Source organism: Uloborus diversus, chromosome 1, assembly GCF_026930045.1.
Source record: "Uloborus diversus isolate 005 chromosome 1, Udiv.v.3.1, whole genome shotgun sequence".
Taxonomy (NCBI): domain Eukaryota; kingdom Metazoa; phylum Arthropoda; class Arachnida; order Araneae; family Uloboridae; genus Uloborus; species Uloborus diversus.
Genome location: NC_072731.1, coordinates 85714163 through 85739388, shown reverse-complemented (window position 1 = coordinate 85739388; position 25226 = coordinate 85714163). Strand labels below are relative to the sequence as shown.

The window sequence follows — 25226 nt, the reverse complement described above, 5'->3', positions numbered from 1 at the left end:
TGGCTTGCAGGAGCATCACAAGAGTGCCGATTTTTTTTTGCAAAATTAGCTGATTTTATATAGGTTGATTCCTCTAATTTAACTTTAAAAAAGGTTCCAAACATTATCGTTTTTATACAGGAAATATGCTGTATTATTTTAATCTGAGATTTGCTCTTTCAATAAACAATAGGGAAGTTGCAACCTATTAAATGTTCATATTTTGGCTATTGGATATTGTTAATTGACCCTCAAAACTAAAAAATTCACCATCGCCGAATTTTAAAGCACCGTGGTTGATTTTTAATGAATTTTTAAAAATCCACGCGCAAAAGTGCGCGCTTCTGAAATGTCACGAGCCTACGTCACAGGGGGCGAATGGGCAGCCTTCCGCCGAAGATCCCTTGTTTTCGCTAGGAACATTTTGAGCGCGCTGATATTTTTATTTTTTAGAAATTCAATAATCCTTTTGAACACACTATGGAGGCCGGATTCGTTAAAGCACAATCTACATAATCTTCCTCAAGTAACACCAATGAGATATTCGAATATTTTCGAGAGGATGAGAGGTTTAATGTTCCAGAAACGCGAGGAGTTAAATGCGAGGAGAAAGCCTTTTACGTTTCGTCTTCGAAGTCGAATGCGTGACCTTCGCTTTTCCCCTATCAGAAGAGGGGATGACGTCACTTCCTATGCCATTTGACGTCACAAGAGCTTGAACTTTAAAAATTAATTTAAAAAAAAACTACTTATCGTATCGCAAAAATTTTTTCACCTATGATGTTCATACATGTTACTCTATCATATAAAAATAAAACTGAAAAATCGAAAACTTCCCTATTAGTGAAAGATCCGTTTTTGTTTATCAGATTTTTGTGAAGGGTCCGTTTTGGTTGATCGGGATTTTGTGAAAGGTCCGTTTTGGTTCATTGGATTTTTGTGAAAGGTCCATTTTGGTTGATCGGATTTTTGTGAAGGGTCCGTTAACGGACCCAAATTTGCTCTGGCCCGACCCCTGAATTAAATACCTGTTCCGAAATATTAATTCTAACCAATGGATAGGGACCAATTTCGCTGAAAAGTCATAGGTGTACAAACACTTTTGGGAGCCACTGTATATAAACAAAAATAAGGATAGAACCTTGATTTTGACTGAAAGAATATGCTTGAAAATGCATTGAAAGGTAGCAAAACATCCATTAGATATATTTTAATTACTCGTGCTAAATTAATTTCTGGCAATCAAACGATAATACACGAAGAACTAATTTTTACTGTTGTGAAAAATTAATTTTCTAATATCCTTTGAAAAACATGGATTTAAAAATTTATTGAACAAATATTTTTGATCTGTGAGGCGCACACACACAAGAAAGAGAAAAAATACTTTTCATATTCAAAAAATGACGCATTTTTATTAAGGTGTTTTCAAAGGAAGGGGATTCAAGCCCCCCTCCCCTTGCCCCCTACATGGACGCCCATGGCTCGCATAAGCCACCGTTGTTATGTGTTACAAGTTCTCCATCTTCCACTTTAGGACTAACTTGCAACAGTAAAGAATTTTTAATTTAATTTAAAGAAAATATAAACATAGTCAAAAAATAACGTAAATATTCATCAGTGGTGTGGCGAACTGCGAACACACTAGGGGTATTCATGGGTTCTTATCTATCAGCTGAGAATGTTTCCAGGAAGTGCAATCACTGTTCTTTATGAAAAGAACTTGAAAATACCATTTTCCCCTTCTGACACTCAAGGGATCTGCATTCATGTGGATGGAAAATACCGAGGACTTCCCCTTTCTCGTTTCGTCTTGCAAACGAAACAATGGAGTACACTAGCTCGTTTACAATGAGATGCAAGTGTCAGGATCAGGTATACCCCGCAAGGGGTCCGAGTTGTAGAAAATATCGGGAAACCGAGACTGGAATATGAATCAACCTTTTAACATTTCAATATCAAGCCACCATTTTAACACTGCTGACCTGTAACCTCTCGCTGTCGCACTATAGGGTACCATGGCAACCCACTTTGAGAATTCTTGCTCTATTTATTTAATTTTTTTTGTTTTTTCTTAATTGTTAAAATATTGACCATGAAAAAAAATTAACATCGTACAATTAAAGATATCCAAACTAGTAAAGCTAAAATTTCCAATGAATTGTTCACGTATTTTGGAGCAGGGCTGACTCAAGCAGTGGTGTTCCCATTACTCCACATACGCCGTATACTCTCAAACATTTTTTATACATGCAGCGTATATCCTCAAGCTTTAAAAATTTTCATATTATGACACATTATGTATATGATCGCATACACACATTGTGCGCAGTGGATTACTGGGAGTATACCCTCCGAAAAATTGATGGGAACATCACTGGACTCAAGTGGTTTTGTCCCCCAGAACAAAAATGAAAAATGCCTTCCCTCCTCACGATAAAAATATTAAAAGATATACATTGTTAATTAATATATGCCAATGAATCTTGAATAAATCTTTCACATAGATGGCCTGCGTAGCAAAGTAATTCATATACAATAAATAATCATTTAGATTCAATAAATAATAATTTATTAAAGCGCCTTTTTTGACTATACAAGAAAAAAGAGAAGAGAGACAAAAAATGAAAGCGAGAAAATGAGAAAATGTATATGTGCGCCCCTATGTAACATTTACAGGAGTTGAAACATTTACATGAGAACTTGAGCCTCCTAATTTTATGTAAATATAATTTTGAATAAAAATCAGTAATAAGTGACAACACATTCTGTGGGTGCACATTAAGTCATATCTTCATTCTAACATATCGTTACTTGATTTTTATGATAAGTGGAGGTGGAACCCTTATTAATGTCCGCTTTTTTCGTGTAGCCCCAGGTTTTTCTTTACATAATGTAGTCTACTCACAGTAATGTTAAATGTTAGAATATTTTAAGACATTTTTCATGCAAAAAAATAATTTTTTAGTTCTTGTTTTCGTCACATATATCCAGATTTTTGTAATAAGACGAGGTTAAATTTAACATAATATTTGACGTTAATATTTAACTGCAAGTCTGAGAAAAGTTGGGATATGTACAAACTAAATAATAAACTGTAATCGGTAAAATAAAAAAAAATATTTCAGTGAATCAAAGTTACGTGCGCCTTGTCAATTATAGCATTTTTGTATGCGGCCAGTTTTTACTAGCCGTGGTTCTCCAAGTGTCGCTTTTATTCATAAATAACACCCAAGCGGTCCGAGTATGATGAAATTTAAATCTGGGCCTGAACATCAGCCCCCCCCCCCCAATTTATTGGGCAAAAATATTTCAGAAACTGTAGTGGCTGACCAGAGTCCTGGCCTCGAAGGCCAGCGGTCCAGAACACAAATAAAATGTAAAAGTACTTCATTCTTTTTTTAAATAGAAAATATAGGAAAGGTAAGAAAAATACAAACCAATTATTGTTGCTATCATTACTAGATGCAAGTTTTGTTAAATGCATCTGCTTTTCGGTATCCAATTTTTAAGTATTTGGCTCCAAATTTGTGACGTATTCACTAATCGAGATTTTCGACTTGTAACATGGAACAAAATATCGGGTCCCACCGATAAGCTTGCGGACCCGGAAGTGGCCCGATGGCTGTAGGTTGGGGACCTCTGCTTAAAAAGGAAATAGATTCATTTCTTGGCATTCCTTCATTTTATTTTTTATATTCTTTAGTGTGCTTCCCAGTAAATATATCCTCTTCTGTCACTGGTTTTTCTTCAAAATGTTTAACGCTCTGCATGTAAAGGTCCTAGTTTCTGCAACAAGTACTTATTTTGAAAATTCTTTTGCTAAATCTTCTTCGTGTGTTTGTGTGGGTCTAAGTGTGAGTACTTTTTGGGAACAGTGTCAATGGAAAAAAAAACAAGCAAACAGCAATAAAATGAAATCAACGGCATAAAAATTAACATGAAACAAAATTAGCAATTAACCGAGAAAAATGAATCAAAATATGTGTACATATTTCTTAGTACCATCGACTAAATATTGTTCAATATAAAAAATACTTCCACATAGGAATTATTTGATTTTCTGGCCCCTAATTTTTGAATCCGTTATATTGAAAGAACTGTTGGAATGATAAAAACATGGGCAACAATTCTGCTGCAGAAATATTTTGTAGAAAAATTTTTATGATTTAAAATTATGAAATATTGTGGAATAATTTTCTATTTATTTACCAGAATCGCTAAATAAAAGATTAAACATTTTATTTTGAAATTTCATCAGCAACGATCGCCATTATACATGCGAAGCATTTTGGCTATTTCGACAGCAATGTTCAGCTTTGTTTCAGGTTGAGTGAAACGAAGTGTAACGAAGAAATTCGATGCAAAAAGATAGTGTACTTTTGTATAAAAATTCCCGATAATAAAAAACATTTTCTTGTTCATTAAATAATCTACATAGTTTTTTGTGTATATTTATAGTTCGCCGTAATCTGATGCATAAGCTAAACTAAGAAGGGGGAAATGAAAATCAGCTCCCTGAACCCCTTCCGCCCCCTTTTAATCAAGTTATGTTAAATGTTGGTACATTAAACAACTAAAACAATAAGTAAATAAAATAATAGCAAACTTCGAAACAATGTATAGAGTAAAAACGAATAGAAAATAATTGAGGTAATAAAAACGTTTGAACTGCAATCTATTGTCTGCCAATTTCTAATATCTTTGACTGAAAAGGGAGTCAGCACCCCGCAGTGTTAGTTCTCAGCACCCCTTCCGTGAATGGAAAGAGCAACACCCCTTTGGTCAGCGGCTGTCCCTTACAAAATTAGGAGCAGGGGAAAGCACAGTCAGAATTTTACATCACGGCCGTTTTTAGAGCTGGTTTCAGGTGGCAGAATTTTACGCCACAGCCGTTCTCGAAGTAATTTTTATGGCGAAATATTACGACGCGGACGCTCTTCGATACAACGCCAGGTGAAGGAATTTTACGTCAGGGCCGCTTTAAGGGTTAAACCACATCATTAATGCAATAGCAGGGTTTACACAGACTTCAGCAAAAAAAAATTAAGGATTCCAGAAAGTGTTAAGGAATAACCATAAAACTAAAGATACTGTAATACACCGCCAGCTCAGTCATTTCCAGCCGAGGACTGCAGTTTCGTGCTTATTAGCACTCAACAGCCCGGCATAGGAAAGTGACTGAGCTGGAGATGGAAAACCTCTTATGGAAGCCAAGAGGGCCAAACAAACTGGTAGCTAATGTAGAATTAGCACAGACCAGCCGAGTGACTGAAGCAATGGTTCGGTTCAACTCGAAAATTGATGGCAAGGCATGGTATATTCAGTAAATTACCGCCCTTTAGCTAGGGCTAAAGCAGAAATACATGAAATACACTGCCAGCTCAGTCATTTCCAGCCGAGGACTGCAGTTTCGTTCTTATTAGCACGCAGTTGAGTGCCCTAGCTAAAGGGCGGTAATTTACTGAATATACCATGCCTTGCCATCAATTTTCGAGATGAACCGAACCATTGCTTCAGTCACTCGGTTGGTCTGTGCTAATTCTACATTAGCTACCAGTTTGTTTGGCCCTCTTGGCTTCCATAAGAGGTTTTCCATCTCCAGCTCAGTCACTTTCCTATGCCGGCTGATAAGTGCTAATAAGCACGAAACTGCATTCCTCGGCTGGAAATGACTGAGCTGGCGGTGTATTTCATGTATTTCTGCTTTAGCCCAAGCTAAAGGGCGGTAATTTACTGAATATAAAGATACTGTGTCTGCACTAGCACATGTGCACTTACATTCACTTTTAATAAGGATAAACTAACCTGCTTTTCTTACAATAATGCTCTAAAATTACTGTACTTTGTCATGTACGCAAAGTCAATCTTATTATTCCCAACATTTTCACATCCGATAAAAATTAGAAAACAATTCTAATATGTTTCAAATGACAAAAAGGCAGTTTTAACAATGTATGGTTCAATGGTTTCACAAACTGGTTTAATGAGTAAACTCCAAATACTAAATATTAATTATATTATTATGCCCACATGGGATTTTTAAACAAGTATTATGGGAGAAACGGGGAATAGAAAATTCAGAATAGTGGAGGTTTTAAAAATAATTAAAATTGCTTTCTATCTCTCGATTCTACGGCTCTTACAGATTTATGAAATGAAAGATCGCTAAATGCAATGTCGTCAAAAATTTTACTCAAATATCAACATGAAGAACAGGGCAGTGCCCTGCCAAATTAGCTTTGAGTCTGTATATCAGAGACGATTTGGTGCTGAAACACTGTTCAGGAACTGCTTTGCAACACGTAATGGAAAATTTACAAGTTCATCCCCTACACAGTTTTAAAATAATATTCTCATGCAATTAACTTTTTTTTAGCATTTTATGAATTGCAGATATTCCAAATTTTAGTAACTTGAGCAGAACTGAATTAGTTGGATTAGCAGCGTTTTACAACATTCATTTTTTAGTTAGTATAGAAGAATATTCTCATTGAGCATTAAAAATTGGATATGGAAGTCATTTTTAAGACTTATGTTAGAAATTGAATATTATTCCATATAACTAATTGCTTACCAGATGTGAAATCTAAAGGCCTCCTTTGTGGTGTTTGGGATCTAGGAAATTTTTCTTGGAACTCGTTGTAAATGGCCATTTTGTCGTCAACAGAAACTAAATTAGAATATTTTAAATCGTCACAAAAAAAAGATCAAAACATTTTTATTACATTATAAGATCAATAAATCAGCAATTGGATTAGAAATTTAAACTTACCTCTCCTCTCTTCAGCTTAACATTTTTTAAAATCTACCATGAAACTCTATTACCAATCCAATTACTGTCACAACCCTTACACTTTATTTAATTCAAAAACTAATAAAAATAACATGTAATTCCTAATTAAAAAGGTGAAAAGCAGCTTAAAAGTGTAAAATTTTATTGTTGCATAAAACTATACCTCAATATTAACAGTGGCCACTCACCATGTGGCGACCTTTAAATAAAAATACCTTTAAGGCATCTTTCCCCATATACGTTTGAAAACATGCTAAATTGACTAGAAAAAGAGCTACAAGAAATTTTTCAAAGGTCAAAATTAATTTTTATTTGCATTTCATGGGACATATTTGGATGAAAAAATGGGTGGATAACACAGCGTTAGCATAAAAGAATATCCAGGTTTTAAAAATTTATGTTATGAACATATGAACTACTTAAATGAGTACATTCCTCACTAGTGCAGCCAGAAATTCCTTCAGGAGGTTTTTAGTTTTTATTACAACAGTCTTTACATGTGGAATAGCTACTGTATTGGGGTCGCCAACTATGTTAAAACCAAGACCTCTGAGGGGGAAGGGGGTTTCAGGCCAAAGTCCTCAACCAGTGGCCTCCCAGGTTTAGATGCAGAGAGCTGCTTGATAAGAAGGACAGAGATGAAAATGCCGTTGGTCTACAAACCCGACACTGCCATCTTAATAGATGCCTTAATTTGATGCGTGTTATAGACGATCCAAAGAGCAGAGGATGCCAAAGGGCAGAAGAAAGGTAAATTCATGTATTGTGTGAAAATGATCATTACTCTGCAGAAAGATTTTAACGTTTAGGATACCACTGCATGGATGGATACCTGGGAACTGCCTAATATGTCGATTAGACAACTGCTGAATTTCGTTTCTGCTATCAGGCTCTACTAGGAGTCCTAGTGGGATAGTACAATAGACCAGTGGTTGTGGTGGTTTTGCTTTATTTGAGCACCCCCTTTTCACTTCATTCATACTTCAATATTGGATTTAATACCCGCTTTCGATGATAATGATGAAGAAATAAAGTGAGTTTTCCCCACAACTGATCAAGCTATTTAAAACAAAAAACCTTTTAAAAAAATCCCCTTGCAAATGTCAACCAAAAAGCAAAATTGCAACCAAACTAAAAAGCAAAATCAGTGGAAAATTATTAATATAGAACATGTTAAAAATGAAATTAAATCTAAAAACAAATAAAGATTACACATTTCCTCCACTAGTTCAAGGATAAGGGTCATTTTAAAATACTATGCATAGATATTTAGCCCTGTCCCCGATTTCATTTCCCTGCTTGGTAGACCTTATCTTCTATCACTAGTCAGACGAAAAATGTAAAATCGGGGTTCCACTATGTATTGGCTCTCTATTTAATGAATTTCAAGGGACCACAAAAAATCGTCCTTAAGTAGAATGCGTCCGGAAAATGGAATACTTTCAGGGAGAAGTCGTCTTTAAATAGAGCGGTGTTAAACTGATATAATATTATATAAATTTATATAACAGGATACATACACATTTCTAATTAACATAAGATAAATTATTTTTGTAATTTAATATAGTTATATTTAAAATTTTTGAATTTAATGTTAAGTAAAACAAAATAAAGCAGCATTCTATTAAATATAATTTTTTTAATACTGGAAGACATAGCTGAGCAATAATTTCAACATACAGGGTTCATACTCATTTCGGATGAAAAAATTCCATGACTTTTTCATGACTTCATAAACATTTTCATGACCTTGTTAAACGAAGAGAATAGTACTATTTAATGTCAAACCTGCCAATTTTGGGAAGTGGGCATTAGCAAAACTTTTACATGAATGCCACTACTTTAAAGTACTTACTTAGATTAAAAAAATATCAGTGCACACTGCAGAAACTAATAAACTAGTCTTATTTGTCTTTCTCATATTAACTTCAGTTAAGTAAAAATATAGTGAATGCAATATACTGTGATGTTTAAATGTCTAATAATTTTTTAATAAATAGGGAAAGTAATTGAATGGGACAAATGTGGAATGAGTAATTACTAAGTTTCCGGTCATAAATTTACTTAAAAAAAACATTACCTTTTGGTGTCAACAGTGCTTCTAATCATCCATTTAACTTGACACTACGTTCATTCATTGAAGAAAAGTTATATTTATCAGTAAATTCATTTTTCAAAACCAGATATTGCAGCTGGCCACATGGATCAATTTTGCGAGCTGCTCGTTGGGCACCACTGTTTGACTATTAGAATTCCATTATTTGCATGTTCTATCTCCTGACTAAAGTCTTCATTTTCTAAAGCATTCAACAAATTAAGATAAACTCTGACATTTACAAGTGGTTGAAATAAACTCGGATCCAATTAAATTACACTTTTTGAGTGGGCGTGGTAAAATCAAGAACATGCTAAACCCACTTCTACAGAATATAACATATAAGTTCTAAAAATAATGGTGAATTCTAAATTAGGGATGTTTCAGCAGTAAAATCACATTACAAGAAAAGAAAAAAAGGCGGGCGAGTGTTACAGAAGCGGATGCAATAAGATTCCTAAACTCAGATTCGTTTTGAGATCGTTCAATTTTCGAGTATTAATAGCTTTTACATGCAATACGGTTGAATCACTCAATTTTAATTCTCTACTTTTCTTTATTACTGCCCAAGACATTTTTCCATGACTTAAAAAAATTTCCATGACTTTGATTGAAAACATTAATTTTCCATGACTTTTCCAGGTCTGAAATTTGTTTATTTTTTTCCCATGACTTTCCAGGATTTCCATGACCGGTACGAACCCTGAACATAATCATATTTAAAATTTAAAAGAATGTTAAAACAAACCTGCTTGCCTTGCATCTTCTAATCCTTTATAGTACATATGATTTTCTGGATTTCTATTTAATAATTCAATAAATAATTCTTCAGCATCTTTTAACTGTTGTAATTCTAAATGTAATTGTGCTGGAAATGCAAAAAAAAAAAAAATTGAAACATACATAAAATTCAAACTAATTATAAAACAAACTAATTACTAACAAAAAAAAAACATATTTTCAGAGGAAAACAAATATTATAACAACAATGCATCAACAGACAAAATTTAAGATGCAAGAAACAAATTTACCAGCACATAATTTTAAGGAAAAAAAAAAAGAGAGAAAGAAAGAAAAAATAAACATTGATCAAAATTAAACGTTGATCTTCCTCTTCCTTTTACAACATCACACACAGGGTACCCCCTAAATCTTGCAAATAAAATTCAAGTACTTTTCAAGGACTTTTTAAGGACATTAAAAATTTTCTCAAGGACTTCAACTCTAATGAAAGGTATGCAAAAAAAATCAAGATTCGCTTCAAGAATGAAGTTATTATCCAATGAACCGTTCAGATTTGATGAGGAATACATTTTGTAAGCTTAAAAATTGAAATTTTTTTAAATAAAGATAAAAGTTTTGCATTAGTATGAAAAAGAAAATTCTGGAAGAATATACATTCGAGTGAAATGTTCAATATTTTGGCTTATCTAAACTTGAATTCAAAATAGAACCAGGGGTCTGTCCAGGACTTTTCACAGGGTCCGTTTTTTGTGAAAAATCATTTATTTTTGTGAAAAATCAATTTTGTAAAAAAATCAAATTTTGCAAAAAAAACTTTTTTTTTGTAAAAACAAAATTTTTGAATTTTGAGATGGCGCAAACTGTATCGTTGACACTTAGTGTTGAGTGTTTTCCCTCTTTTCTGATGGGAGTATCATTCTTGAGTGTTTTTCAAGTATGGGAGGGCGGCATCGCTCTTTGGGAGATGGATATCCCTCAAGTATCAATATTTATTTACCATTTTACATTATGTTAAATTATACTAGAAATGTTATATGTATAGTATTTAAAAGAATTGTAATAAAGAAATTCAGGCAGGGGTTCAGCATTTAACTTTTTGAACCAAGACATAGTTAAAAGACAAAATTTCGTTTAAAATTTATAAACTCCATGATTTTTACAAAAATAAACAAATATTTTAATTGTTTACCTCTTAACAAAGCGTACTAAACATCGAAAATTTGAAAAATCAGATTCCCATAGCGGATGCAAACAGATCGCAATACTCAAAGTAAAAACATCAAAAGTACAAAAACGGCTTGTAAAATAAATATTTCTCATAAAAATATTTTAGAATTGCACTTTAGAGTCCTATGATAAACCTTTCATTAATGTCTGGACACAGTTGAATCAAAATAAATAAATAAATAAAAAATAAACCATCGATTCAGCATTTAAATTTTTGACTCATAAAAGAAAATGAAATTCCACTTTAAAAACTTAAAATGAGCGTTGTTACAAAAAATAAAGAGACTTTTCATTTATTTGCATCCTAATAAAGCGAAGTTAGCTTGAAAAAAGAATAAAGTAGGATTTTCATATCGAATCTAAAAAGATTGCGCTTTTCAAAATGTAGACATCTAAAGAAAAAAAACAATGAAAAAGAGTCCATTTAAAATTAATTATCCTTTTTAGCATCGAAAATTCAAACCCATATAACTTTCTTCCAAAATATCAATTAAATATCACCCCACCAGACGCTAAGTAGAGATAAGTTTAAAGTTGGTAATCCTATCTGAAGCGATCACATTCCCCCCCCCCCCCCCCAACTATCCTTTGCAGTTCTAAGTTCATTTCCCTGTATATTATTGTTTATTAAATCATGAGAGGGGAGAAAAGTGCTTACGATTAATTTTTTCAGAGAAGTTTGCAACAACACAGCTGCATAAAACAAACAAGCAAAATTATAAACCAAACTGACTTTCAGCTGTTAATTTCTTTCATAGAAATCAACAACAAGCATTATATTTATTTGGCCTTAGTAGTTACTTATCGCTTGCAGGAGCCTCATAAGAGTGCTTTTTTTTTCTTTTGCAAAATTAGCAGATTTTGTATAAGTTAATATCTCTAATTAAACTTTAAAAAAGGTTCCAAACATTATCGTTGGAAATATGCTGCGTTATTTTGATTTGAGATTTGCTCTTCCAATAAACAATTTGTGAAAGATTCGTTTTTGTTTGTCAGAATTTTGTGAAGGGTCCGTTTTGGTTGGTTGGGATTTTGTGAAAGGTCCGTTTGGGTTGATCAGATTTTTGTGAAGGGTCCGTTAACGGACCCAAATTTCCTCTGCGCCAGACCCCTGAGAACTGTATAAGAAACTGAATGGTTGGACTAGATTTTCTGTAGGAAATATTATATCATTGTAACAGAACCAAATCAAAATAGCTAAAAAAGAAAATTTGCTGTCTATAGAACTTCTATTCCAGGAAGGGACACTTATCAATAAAAAGTTTTATCAATGAAGTTATTGAATAATTTATAGCCATTATTGATACACGATCAGGTGTGTATACAAGGGGAGGGTCATGACCCCCCTAAATCATTCACAACAGCATATGTCCATAATGTAAACAATTCAGTAGCAAGTATGCCCCCCCCCTTTTTTTTTTTTGTAAATGACAAGATTTTATTGAATAATTGTTGGACTTTTAGCACTAATTTTTACTACATTCACAAAAAAAAAAAAAAGAAAGAAAGAAATAGAAATTTACAGATTGCATTTTAAAAGCTATAAAAATGCATTTTGGAAAACTTAAGTGAAGATAGGTTTTTATTTATTTATTTTTTCAAAATAAATAGAAAAGCAAATAGAAGAGAAGTCGGCAGCAAACTGCATTTTGGATGAAATAGTTTTAGTTTATCGCAAAACCTTTGAAGTAGTGAGGATCAAATACAATTTTGCTGATAAAATTTCACTTTTACAGAAAATAACTAATTAAAAAAAATAATACAGGATTTCCAGTTCTTTTTATGAAATTCTCAGTAGTTTTCACTGAGAAAAGCATCCAATTCTGTTTTTGGAAACTTAGGCAATTTATAGTCTTGTCTGCTTCTGTTTTGCGAAAGACCAAACATGGCGACTACGTAAAAAATTTAAGATAGTAGATTTTTGATTTTGTTGCATAAAAGTAATTATAAATAATTAAAAACCCTCAAAAAACTATAATTTAGATGAAAGTGTCAGTTTTTAGCATATTAGCATTCAAAGCAATAAGGATAAAATAATATTCCGAAGATAAAATTTGATAATTTGAAGGAAAATATTTTGCATTTTTCAAGAAAATTAATTTTTCGGGGGAAAAAAACGGCATATTTTGCGGAATGTTCCATAGTTTGCATTGTATTGCAATAGACATCCAATTCTGTTTTTGAAAACTTAGGCACTTAAAGAATTTTTGTCTACTTCATCTTGGAAGTGACCAAATATGACGACTACGATTAAAAATTAAAATTTCAGTTTTTGAATTTGTAGCACAAAAATATTTATGAAATAGAAAAACCAAATTAAAGACCAATTTAATTGAACTGTAATATCTTTTAGCACATTAGCGTCCAATGTAATAAAAATAAATATGAACTTTTAAATAGAAAATTTTTCATTTCTGAAGAAAACTATTTTAAGTAATGAAAAAAATAAATAAATTTATACATAAATACATAAAATGCTTTACAGCACATTTTACACTATTTTCATTAGTTTGCGTTTTAATAAACATAAAATTCTGTTCTCTTTTTGGAAACTTAAGCATTTAAGTATCTTGCCTACTTCAATCTTGTGAGTGACCGAATATGGCGTCTATGTTTCACGCGTAAGTGATAGGTATTGCCGTTCTGATCAAAAAACGATCTTCCTTGATGTGCATATCCTCAAGAGTATGCTTCCTAACCAATATATATTCGTCTACCCTCTTGAGTTAGTACATAATTCCTGTTCATCCCACGATTTTTTTTCTTAGGAACAACAAGGGAGGAAATGGCGATGGGAATTATTTTTAGGTCACCCCTTTACAAACTAGGTCTGACTTTTACTGACTTACTCTGCTGGAATGTGAAGAATGTGCTTCACCGCACAAGAGGGGAATTCTTTTGTAGAAATCATAGTTTTCAAGGACTTTTCAAATTTTTCAAGGACTTCATGATTTTCAAGTATTTTTCAAGGCTGTGGGAACCCTGTAGCATTGAACCCTCCCCCCCCCTTCATAGAAAGGGGGTAAATGTAAGCAAATGAAAAGAAAAATTCAATTTTGATTGTTCTAAGCCTGGAGAAAGTATAAAGAATTATACACTCCCCATTTTTTTTTTTAAAATACTATCATTTACCTATATTAAAACAAACTACAGCTTTATAGTTTCTACACAGAACTCAAAACTTTTTTTCAAGTACTTTTCAAGGATGAAGTAAGTTATTTCCAGGACTAGTTAAGGCCAATGGTAGATACAAGGAGAAAGTCATGGGGGTCATGACCCCCCCCCCCCCGTCTAAACCGTCACCAATAGTCTCTGAGGACCATTGTGTTCAAACACTTTATAAATAAAATGTTAATGTCCTTTTTTCAATTCATCATTTTTGAAAGTAAACATTTGAACTATTACGTCTTTTCATCGGTTATGAAACTAATTTGTAGCGTTTATGCCCTTTTGCTTAATTTCTGGCGGATTTGGTGTTTTTAATTAATACCCAAGCAGTTTCAGAAATTTTTTGTCGAGGAAAGAGCAGAACACAGAAGTCTCCATTAGAAAAGCAAGAAAGTTGGCAGTCTGCTTTTATTTTACATTTGGTAAAAATTTAGTTTATTTTTCTACTTGTTACATTGTAACGAAAATGCAATATGTGCCACCCAATCCCCACATAACAGAGTTCTATTGTACACTCTTCACACATTTTAATGTAGTAAGAAGCATCACTGAACTTGCTTCTCAAACTATCTGATTATTATCTTGTGCTGATTCAAACTACAGTCAATCCTAAGGGGCAGCTCCAGGGTCGAGCAATATGGGACCCCTTGTTGCTGCAGGGTTCAGGACCCTATAACAACAAGGGATCACATATCAAGTTAATATTAAAAATGTTCTAAAAAAACTGAGAAAATTTGTTCACAGAATTAAAATAAATTTTTAGAAAGGTATGCTTTGAAGAAAAGTACAAAAGTGGAGAAAAATAAATCATCACTTAGAGAAATAAACGAACGCTGTTCATTAATAAGAAATTCTCCAATTGGCTTATTGGTGCATCCCAAACAAAAGAAACTGACCTAAAAGAATATTATTGTATTATGTAAAAGCTTACATGAAGATGAATAATGATTAGTTAGCAAAATAGGAAATAACAACGTCAAATAGCACAAATTGGAGATTACTGCAGACAAGTGTTTTGGTGCTACAAGGAATGCGTTTTCTATGCAGAAGAAATGAGACGTTAATTGTAGGGTTTCAATCCCGAAATCCCGATCCCGCATGATATTTAGAAGGAATAATCCCGCTGGATTGAGACCAAACTCCTGCGAGATTTTGAATCCCGCAATTTTTTTTCCATTCAAACGTTTTCCAACTTTTGCCGCCCCTAAAATGACTATTGTCACAAGCATCATGTGTTTGAAACACTTTCCTCGTATATCTGCAAAAAGAGCGAGAAACACTCTGTGTCTTATATGATAAACGTGGATTCACCATTCAAGAAAACAACAAAAATACAGTATATTTTTCTGAGAATAAATTGGTATTCTCATTAGAGATTTCAGTTTTCATACGGACAGCAATTGAGAAAATGCATATAATTTGAAAACATTTTTGAAAACCATCACTTAAGTTTAAAATCCAGGAAATTTTGCTTTAGAAAAATTCTATTACTGATTGCAAAACCTGCTGGATAGCTTGAATGCAATTTTGGGTCACTTTTGTAAGCTTAAGGAATGCACTCAAAACCTTTAACTTACAAAAAGTGCACAATATTTTTCTTCAAAGAAGAAAGCAATGAAAAATCGGTCATTATTTATACAATAACATTGCTCGGCACGACTCTAAAAGAGGCGACCAAAACTTGAATGAAACACAGGATGACTTGCAAGTGAGAGGTAAAATTAGTGAAATTATCCAAAACTTTTTACTAAGACTGCAAATTGGTGAACCCAAGCAGCTCTTACCCCTTGCTGTAATGATTTGAATGCACTGACACAATGACAAACGTTAATGAAGTCATTTGGGTATTCTCAATGCAAATTAAATTGTATATGGCAAAACACATATCCAATACTTTTTTTTCTGAAATTGGCTGTTCTTGAACAAAAACCAAACATAAGAAAAGAAAAGTCTGCTTCGGAAGTTGATGAAGTGAATGGGGGTCTTTTGCTAAATGTCCGCAGTTATTTAATCTCAGTAAAACCAACTGCACTGGAGCAGCACATTTTCATCAAGAGGATTATTTTTTGAGCAACCAAAAAATTTTCTCATTCCATACGAACAATACTTTGTTAAGACATGTTGGACTTTTTTAGGACACACTTTTGCATGCAAAATGATAACTGCTAATTGGGATCTGACTTTATAGTGCTCTGCAATTGGTGTACTGAATTCAGAAAAAACTACTAATTCAAGTAACAAAAGCAATTATTCTAAAAAGCACGACTTTTCCTATTTGACATTAAAATTAAATTTTTAGAAAAATAAAGTCAGTCCAGCGGGATCGACTCCTTACAATCCCCAAATTCCGCGGGACTGAATTCGGTGCGGGATTGGAAACCCAAGTTCCTTGTAACACTAAAAGAAGTGTCTGCAGTAATCTGCAATTATTTTTTATTTTACTATTTATGCACAAACATATTTTATTTAATACTTAGGTGCTTTAAGCAAGCAATTTCCCATTTTTAAAAATTATTAGAGTATGGTTTTGGACAAAAATCATATTTTAAAGTAAATTAAAATTAAATTTAACTGTATAAAAATAATATGATTTTTTAAAAATAATTTTAAAAAATTCTGTAGATATTCTAAAACTTGCATTTGAATCATACCTCTTGCTTCCATTACACTCAATTTGTCACAAATTTGTTCTTCATATTTGTTCAAATGACCTAATGCTTCTTCTAAATTACCAGCTTCTCGCATCACCATATTTTGATATAAAAGTAGTTCACTATGTTCATAATCATAACCTCTTTTCTAAATAACAAAAGAATTTTATTGTTACTGATAAAAATATTTACCTATCATTGAACATACATTAAATATACCTCTGAAACTATGAATCATACGAGTGTATAATGGCTGTACAAAGAAATAAAACAGAAACTTCAAATATTAACATATCACAGTTCTCCCTACACATTTTAGTTATAGAAAGGGTAAAAGAGGACCACTTTCAATCAAAAAAGGGACTAAAGAGGACCAGTTAGGATTAAAAGGAGGACCTTGAGAGGACCATTCATAGTTAAACCCAAGGAAGCACCGAAAGGCAAATAAGCTGCCTGATGCTAAATCCATGAAGATAACTTGTTAATTAACCATAAAAATGATTTTTAATGATACAACTTTTTATCACCTTCTGTACAACAGAAAACTGCCTGATTATAAATAGTTAAGTGACCGATGAATCAGTGCATATCTAGTTAAGACCTTTTAGGAGCAGTTTTTAAAGTAAACCTCTTAGCACATAGCCATTTACAAAAATTTTCAGAATTCATTTTGGGATCATTCCACGTCAAATCGTCTAAATTAAACAGTCGGCCATACCGTTATGTCTCTGATTTTTTCCATTATTTTTTTACGAATAGATATCTTTAAGATAAGCCAAATTAATTTTTTTAGATTTTATGAATAAAAATTACACTTTGGAGAATTTTTTCAAAAATGCAATTTTTGATATTTTTTGGAGTCACCGTTTTGGCATAAATTCAGAAAGTCTCTCTAATTTCTTTATTTTTCAACCAATTACGCTGAATTTGGTATCAATTTCAGGCTAATATTTTTCTCTTTTAGTGTGAATGACAGAAAGTATTCTATATGAACAGTTGGGTGTTGCCACTCCTTATCTGAAGTCAGTTTTTATGTTTTTTTCAATTGGGAGATTAAATAACTTATATCTCCGGAGTACCTACTACGATCTGCATCAAAATTTTTTTTGTAGCATATTTAAATCATTCTCTTGCTATGTAGAAAAAAGTAGAATGTTGTTTTTTGTTGTTTTGAAATAAAAAAATAAAGTTTGTTTTGCAGAAAATACTGTTTTCTGTTACTTAAAATCCCTTTTAAGCTTAAAAAAGGCCAAAAACTTTTCAGAACAATTAATACTAGACTCTCAAAGGATTTGTATCAATAGTTAATTGCTAAAAAGTTGTTTACTTTTGAAAAGTATTGTGCAAAAACCTCTGTTTCAGACCTCGCAAAAATAAATAAAAAAAAAAATTTTGATTGAGAAAGTGTACTAAATATGAAAAATAATAATAAGAAGAATAGTATAAAAATATTTTTAATGGAATTATTTTGCTTTTTTTTTTTTTTTTTTTTTTGGCATTAAAGGATGGAAAAAAAAAAATTTACTGTTGAAAACTTTTCTTGGTACAATCTTGTTTGGATTACATTACACCTGACAATGAACTTCTACACTTACAGTAAGTACTCCACAACTCTAGATTTCTCTGAAAAAGATTATTTTTGCTGATTGAAGTATATTTTAAAACCGCTTTGAAACTTATTGATACAAATTCTGACTTTTTCATCTTCTGATACAAAGGAAATAGTAAATTAAAAAAAAAAAAAAAAAAAATGCCGTCTACAGGGTGGCGACAGGAGCTGTGATAAAAAGTTCCCTGACTTTTCCCTGATTTCCCTGATTAAGTTCACCAAATTTCCCTGATTTACGTTACCAATAATAATTTTTTTCTTTCTTTGCTCTACTTGAAATCCATTGTATGTTTGTATAAAATGCAGTATTTTAAACGTTTTAAGTTTTGTAAAGTTATTGAACTAAAGATATATTTTAAAAAGATGCTACTTTTCTTAATAAAATGTTTAAAAAAAACATTTCAAGTCAATTTTTTTGGGTAAAAAACCCTACAAAACAGGATATTAAATTTTTCTACACCGAAAGATTAGAGATAATTAAAAAAAAAAAAACCTTTACTTCCAGAAATCACTTAGCATAAGAATTAAACTATTAAAATTACTCTTAAAAACATATGTGTATTTATGATAGAACTAAAAAGTAATTGAAATTATTTTGAACTAAGTTTTCAAACAGTATAATAATTGTTGCAAGAATAACAAGTAATAGTGAAAGAATAGAAGTAATGTAGTTATTCTTATATAACTAATTGAAATATTTATGCAAAACAGATGAAACCATTTGACATCCATTCATAGGGAGTTTTTCTCTAATCAAGAACATAGGTTTTAATGAATGAATACAGCATTTTAACAATAAAAAAATTAAGATATTTTCTTAAGTACACAAGTTAACTCTATTTCAAATGATTTCAGTATGTAACAAAAAAAAAAAAATCTTAGATTGCTTTTGTAATAAACAACTTTGAAATGCAAGAAAAAAAGAAGAAAAAAGCAATTAGTTAATTTTAAAATATATAAAAGAAGAATACAACTTGGTTATAAAATTAAAGAATTACTTAAGTCTGAAGAAAAGAAAACCTTTATAATCTGCGGTGACAACAAATAGTATAACGGCAAAAACAAAGTTTTTTTTATTGAAAGTTCAATTTTAGCAATTAAATGAGAAACGCAAAGAAGTAATAACTTTTAAGCTTTTATAGTATTAATTCAAAAACCAAAGATTTCTTCTTGAAATCGTGATCACAGTAGGCTAATTACTTCGAGACAATTGAATAAAGGCAAAGGAGCTAAGGCATTAATGAAGGCTTCCTCTTTGCCTGTATGGTTGTTTATTTTATGTAGCATTGAAAGCGTAAAGGGAAGTTTCAAGCTAGGTAAAATAAACAACTTAACAGACACAGAAGCAAGCTTAGGAAGTTCATCCTGTGGTTAATAAGTAAGATTCAATACTTTGACGTTGAGGAAAAAAGTCGCACAAATATGCGGCAGTGTATAATCACACTTCATTAATTTCACTTTTTTTTTAAACAGATAATTGGCGGAAAATGCATAGGGAATTAGACTACTTATTTTTGTAAAGGAAAAAAAAAATTTTCTTCTTAAAATCAATTTTCCCTGATTTTTTGTAATTTTTTTTTTAAATTCCCTGATATTTCCCTGACTTTTCCCTGATTAATAAAGTTCCCTGACTTTTCCCTGATCTCCCTGATCTGTTGCCACCCTGGTCTACACGAGCATGCCTTTTATTTCACATTTTATAATTGAAGAAAGCTATGTGTCGATTAACTTTCAAAGCGAAAGAAGAATGATGCATATTGCATGAGTATTATAAGAGCGGAAGATCATTGTCAGGTGTTATGTAATCCAAACAAATTTAGGCTACGAAAACTTTTCAATAGTAATTATTCTTCCCCCCCCCCCCCCATCTTTTGCCAAAAAAAAAAGCTAAATAATGCCCTTAGAAATATTTTTTATACTTTTTTTAAAGAATGACAACACTCAAGTGTTCATAGAATACTTTCTGTCGTTCACACTGAAAGAGAAAAATATTAGGTTGAAATTGATACCAAATTCAGCTAAATTGGTTGAAAAATCAAGAAATTAGAGAGATTTTCGGAATTCATGCTAAAAGGGTGACTCCAAAAAAATGATCAAAAATTGAATTTTTCAAAAAATTCTCCAAAGCGTAATTTTTATTCAAAAAATCTAAAAAAAATTAATTTGGGCTTTTCTCATAGATAACTGTTTGTAAGAAACAGGGTTCTTACTCAATTTCAGAAATAAAATGATGGAGTTTTGGAGGAGTTTTGAAGGAGTAAAATGAGATTAATAGGCTGTCATTAAATGATGTCCCACTTTTTCAGGGGTCTGTCCAGGATTTTTCACAGGGTCCGTTTTTTGTGAAAAATCAAATAATTTTGTGAAAAATTAATTAATTTTGTAAAAAATCAAAAAATTTCGCAAAAAAAAAAAAAAAAAATCTGTTTAAACGAAATTTTAGAATTTAGAGATGGCACAAACTGCATCAATTAAACTTAAAGTTGAGTGTTTTCCTCTTCTAAGTCGAGAAAATCATTCTGGATTTTTTTTCTGATATTTGGCGGGGGGGGGGGGGGGGGGGGGGCATCTCTCTTTTAAGTATCAATATTTATCTACCATTCTGCATTATGTTAAATTATACTAGATATATTTCTGTACAGTACTTAAAATAATTGTATAACAAAAATATAAATAAATAAAATAAAATTCAGAATAGGGTTCAGCATTCAACTTTTTGACCCAAGACACTCTTAAAAAGCACAGAATTTCGTTTAAAATTTATAAATTCCGTGATTTTAACAAAAATAAAAAGATATTTCAATTGTTTACCTCTTAACAAAGCGTAATAATCATTAAAAATTCGAAAAATCGGATTCCCGTAGCGGATGCAAAGAGATCGCAAATCTCAAAGTGAAGGCATCAAAAGTATAAAAACGGCTTGTAAAAGAAATATTTTTGATAAAATTATTTTAAAATTGCATTTTAGAGTCCTATGATAAACATATCATTAATATCTGTGGACACAGTTGACCCAAAAAATAAAATAAAATCAACCATCTATTTAGCATTTTAATTTTTGACTCATAACAGAAAATGGAATTTTGCTTTAAAAACTTGAAATGAGAGTTCTAACAGAAATAAAGAGACTTTTCATTTATTTGAATCCTAATAAAGCGAAGTTAGCTTGAAAAAAGAACAAAATATGATTCTCATATCGGATGTTAAAATATTGCATTTTTCAAAATGTAGACATCTAAAGGGAAAAAAAAACTGTAATTAAAAGAGTTTATTTAAAGTTAATCATCCTTTTCAGCATCGAAAAATCAAAACCCATATAATTTTCTCCCAAAATAACAATTAAACATCGCACCGCACCATAAAAACGCAAATATTGACAAGCTGGCAAAATGATGAGAATATTTTCTAATCAAGTCATTATAAAGGTTCAACGCCAGACGCTAAGTGGTGATAATTTTGAAATTGGTAACACTATCTGAAGCGATCATATTTTTTCCTCACCCTTACTATCCTTTTGCAGTTCTAAGTTCATTTCGCAGATATATGTTATTATTGTTTATTAAATCAAGAGGGAGAAAAGTGCTTACCAATGCCTTTTCAGAAAAGTTTACAAAAACACTGCTGCTAATTAGCTGTGATAAAACAAACAACCATTATATTTATTTGGCAGTAGCAATTATTTATCGCTTGCAGGAGCATCCCAAGAGTGCCGATTTTTTTTTTTTTTTTCAAAATTAGCCGATTTTGTATAAGCTGATCCCTCTAATTTAACTTAAAAAAAGGTTCCAAAAATTATCGGTTTATACACAGAAATATGCGTTATTTTGCTTTCAGATTTGCTCTTTCAATAAACAATTTTATAGATCCGATCTCGTTTATCAGAATTTTGTGAAAGGTCCGTTTTGTTTGATCAGGATTTTGTGAAAGGTCCGTTTTGGTTGATCGGATTTTTGTGAAGGGTCCGTTAACGGACCCAAATATCCTCTGGCCAGACCCCTGTTTTTTCAACATATTTAACCCCCTCCGCCCTTTATCACAAAGCATCATACTTCACCTAACTCTTCATCTTGTCACATGTCATTCTTTTTATAAACAGTATTGTTGCAATAACTGTGTGATGTCACTTTTTGATACCCTCCTCACAATTTCATGAACCTGTCTCCCCCTCAAAACATGACATCACTTGTGGATGACCCTTTTTACTACATCATAACTGCGATTCACTAAACCAGGGGTTCTCAAACTGGGTGCCGCAAAAGATGGCGAGGAATGCCGCAAAGGATCCGGGTTTTTGTGGAAATTCGCCCTAGAGCTAGCAGGGCTTGTTAAAGAAAATATTACCAATACAGCATCAACAATGACTTTACTGGAGAAACTATACAAGTTTTGTTTCCCAAACATTTGATATGTGAACCTTTCGCAATGCGGCAGATATAAAAAAAAAGTCTTACGGCTAATTCTCCTCTCACTCGCTATAACATGTTATGATCAATGGTCGTTCACTTTCCAATAAGAGTCACCCCCATTATTTACATTTCGGAAACAAAACTTCTACAATTTTATTCTACAGTAAAATCAGCATTGTTGCTGTATAGGTCTTCTATTTGTTTCAAAAAGGCTTCCAAACCCAGGAGAGAATTTTATATGTGTGTATGTTTATAACAGAGATAGACTAGAGTGCTGTGAAAAAATTATAATTCTCTAAAGCGTGCCGTGAGTCGGAAAATTTTTGAGAACCTCTGTACAAAACAATTGTTTTTTTAACACAATCACTTATGTATTTTTAAATATTAAGCCAACCTGAGGTTTGCTGCTGTGGTGGCTTGAAAAAATAATCAAGCACCAGTTAAGCATGTATTACTTTACTTATGAAATGTCTTCGTCATCTAATAATAGTTTCACCTTCAACTTTTAAGACTTAACTATGATCAATTTGTAAATCACATCATTACGAAAAAAATAAATATACGAAATTTACTACATTAAAATCGCCCTTATGACGAAGTTAGTTGTTGATTGAAGTATTTTAAGTTACTGTCATAGAGGAAGATTATGTGGTCTTGAACTAAAAAAGAAGGAGTTAAAACCAAAATGAAGGAGTTTGAAGGGTCCTTCCAAAAAATTTCCTAAATGAAGGAGCATTGGAGGAGTTTTGAAGGAGCGTACGAACCCTGAAAAAATAATGGACAAAATCTGAGACATGTCGGCACATGGCATTAGGAGATTTGGCGTGAAATGACCCTTTGATAAAAGGTACTGTAAGACAAGAAGGTATATTGGATAAAAATGAAACAACGTTTAAAAGCACAGAAAAGATAAAAACTTTATAAAAACGCAGACATGTTTCGGAAGCAATAGCATCCTTCCTCAGTGCGAAATGTACAAATTGATGAATCAAGGTCAAGGAAAAGTTTAAATTGTGTAACCGGAAAAACATTGACTAATCAGCTATCAGCGAGTGCTGAGGCAAAATATGACGTATTCTAACATGTAAGACTGAATAAGATTGGAGAAAAATGCGGAACAGCAAAAGACTCATTGCGAAGATTATTTAAGTTTTTATGAATGTAAAAGGATTCCAGAAAATCTAATTTACCTACTGTTGTAGGTCTGCAAATGATCTTGGTTTCCGAAAAGAGAAAATTGTGCCGTGTGTCCCAACAATGTTTAGTAATTGAAGATTTGTTCAGTTCCTGTTTTTTAACGTGGTTTTCATGTTCTTTCAAACGAAATTTAAGTGAACGCCTTGTCTGTCCCACGTAACCGATATTACATTGACAAGGAATGTGATATATGTCCCACTGATCAAGTGGTTGGATTGGGTCTTTCAGTTTGGAAAAAGAAAGTTTATTTATGGGTCTGTAAATTACGCGAAAGTCAAATTTACTGAGAATTCTAGAAATACGAAAAGAAATATGTGGATAAAACGGTAAAACCACAAAATTTGTAGAAGAAAAACTACTTATGTTGGAGGTTTTATTTCGGGTTGAAAGTTTACAAAAAGCCCTGTCGATGACCTGAAGAGGATAACCCCTGTCCAGAGCCACGGCTTTCAAAAAATTGAGTTCATTGTTGAGAAGGGTCTGATCAGAACATATGGAGATGGCTTGGTTGACAAAAGTATAAAAAGCAGACATTTTTTGCTTCTTTGGGCGGCATGAACGAGAGTGTTGGGGAAGACCGACAGCAATTGGTTTTCAGTAAACGGTAGTAGAAAACTTATTATTGTTCTTCGAGATTAAAACATCCAAAAAAGGCAAAGAATTATTGTTTTCAATCTCAGCAGTAAACTGAATATTAGAATCGATGGAGTTAATTAGATCAATGATCGACGGAACAAAATCAACAGTGCAATTTAAGAGGGTGAAAGTGTCAACATATCTAAGAAAGAGTGGAAAGTCAAATAACTGAAACAATTTTTGTTGAAAAAAGTCCATGCAGATTTCACTGAGGATGGGACTCAAAGGGTTGCCCATAGCAAGGCTGTCAGTTTGTTGGTAAAAAGTACTCTCAAAAATAAAGGTTGAATGTTTAAGACAAATTTCAGTCAAATTTACAAGTTCGGAAATTTCGTGTTGAGTGTGATGGAATTCCCGGAGTCTTGTTTCAAGACACCGTAAGGCTCCAATAACAGGTTCATTGGTAAAAAGAGATTTAACATCAAAAGAAACCATAAGTAAATTATTGGGTTTGAACTTACGAAGAATATTAACAAAATCAACAGAATTTTTGACAGAATGTGTGTTGGAGTCCAGCAATGGGGCAAATCTAGAAGTGAGAAATTTGGCCAGTCCATAAGAAGCGGTGCCTATGTTGGAAATAATAGGTCTTAAAGGTACTCCGATCTTATGGACTTTAGGCAGAGCGTAAAATCTAGCACAGTGTGAAACCGAAGGGATTAAATTGAAGCAGTTATAAAAAAGCTTACTTGTTTTTATGGCCCTGCGGACAGTTTTT

The 25226-nt window shown here is 32.3% G+C and overlaps 1 protein-coding gene across 1 annotated transcript in view; it reads right to left on the bottom strand.

Annotated features, from left to right (window-relative positions):
• Positions 1-25226, bottom strand: part of LOC129230920 (N-alpha-acetyltransferase 15, NatA auxiliary subunit-like) — a 275701-nt gene that overhangs the window by 194920 nt on the left and 55555 nt on the right. The window contains exons 7-9 of the mRNA XM_054865206.1: positions 16661-16808; positions 9619-9738; positions 6557-6652 (exon numbers count right to left, since the gene is read on the bottom strand). Of these exons, the coding sequence (XP_054721181.1) occupies positions 6557-6652; positions 9619-9738; positions 16661-16808 (364 nt within the window). The remainder of the gene's footprint in view (positions 1-6556; positions 6653-9618; positions 9739-16660; positions 16809-25226) is intronic.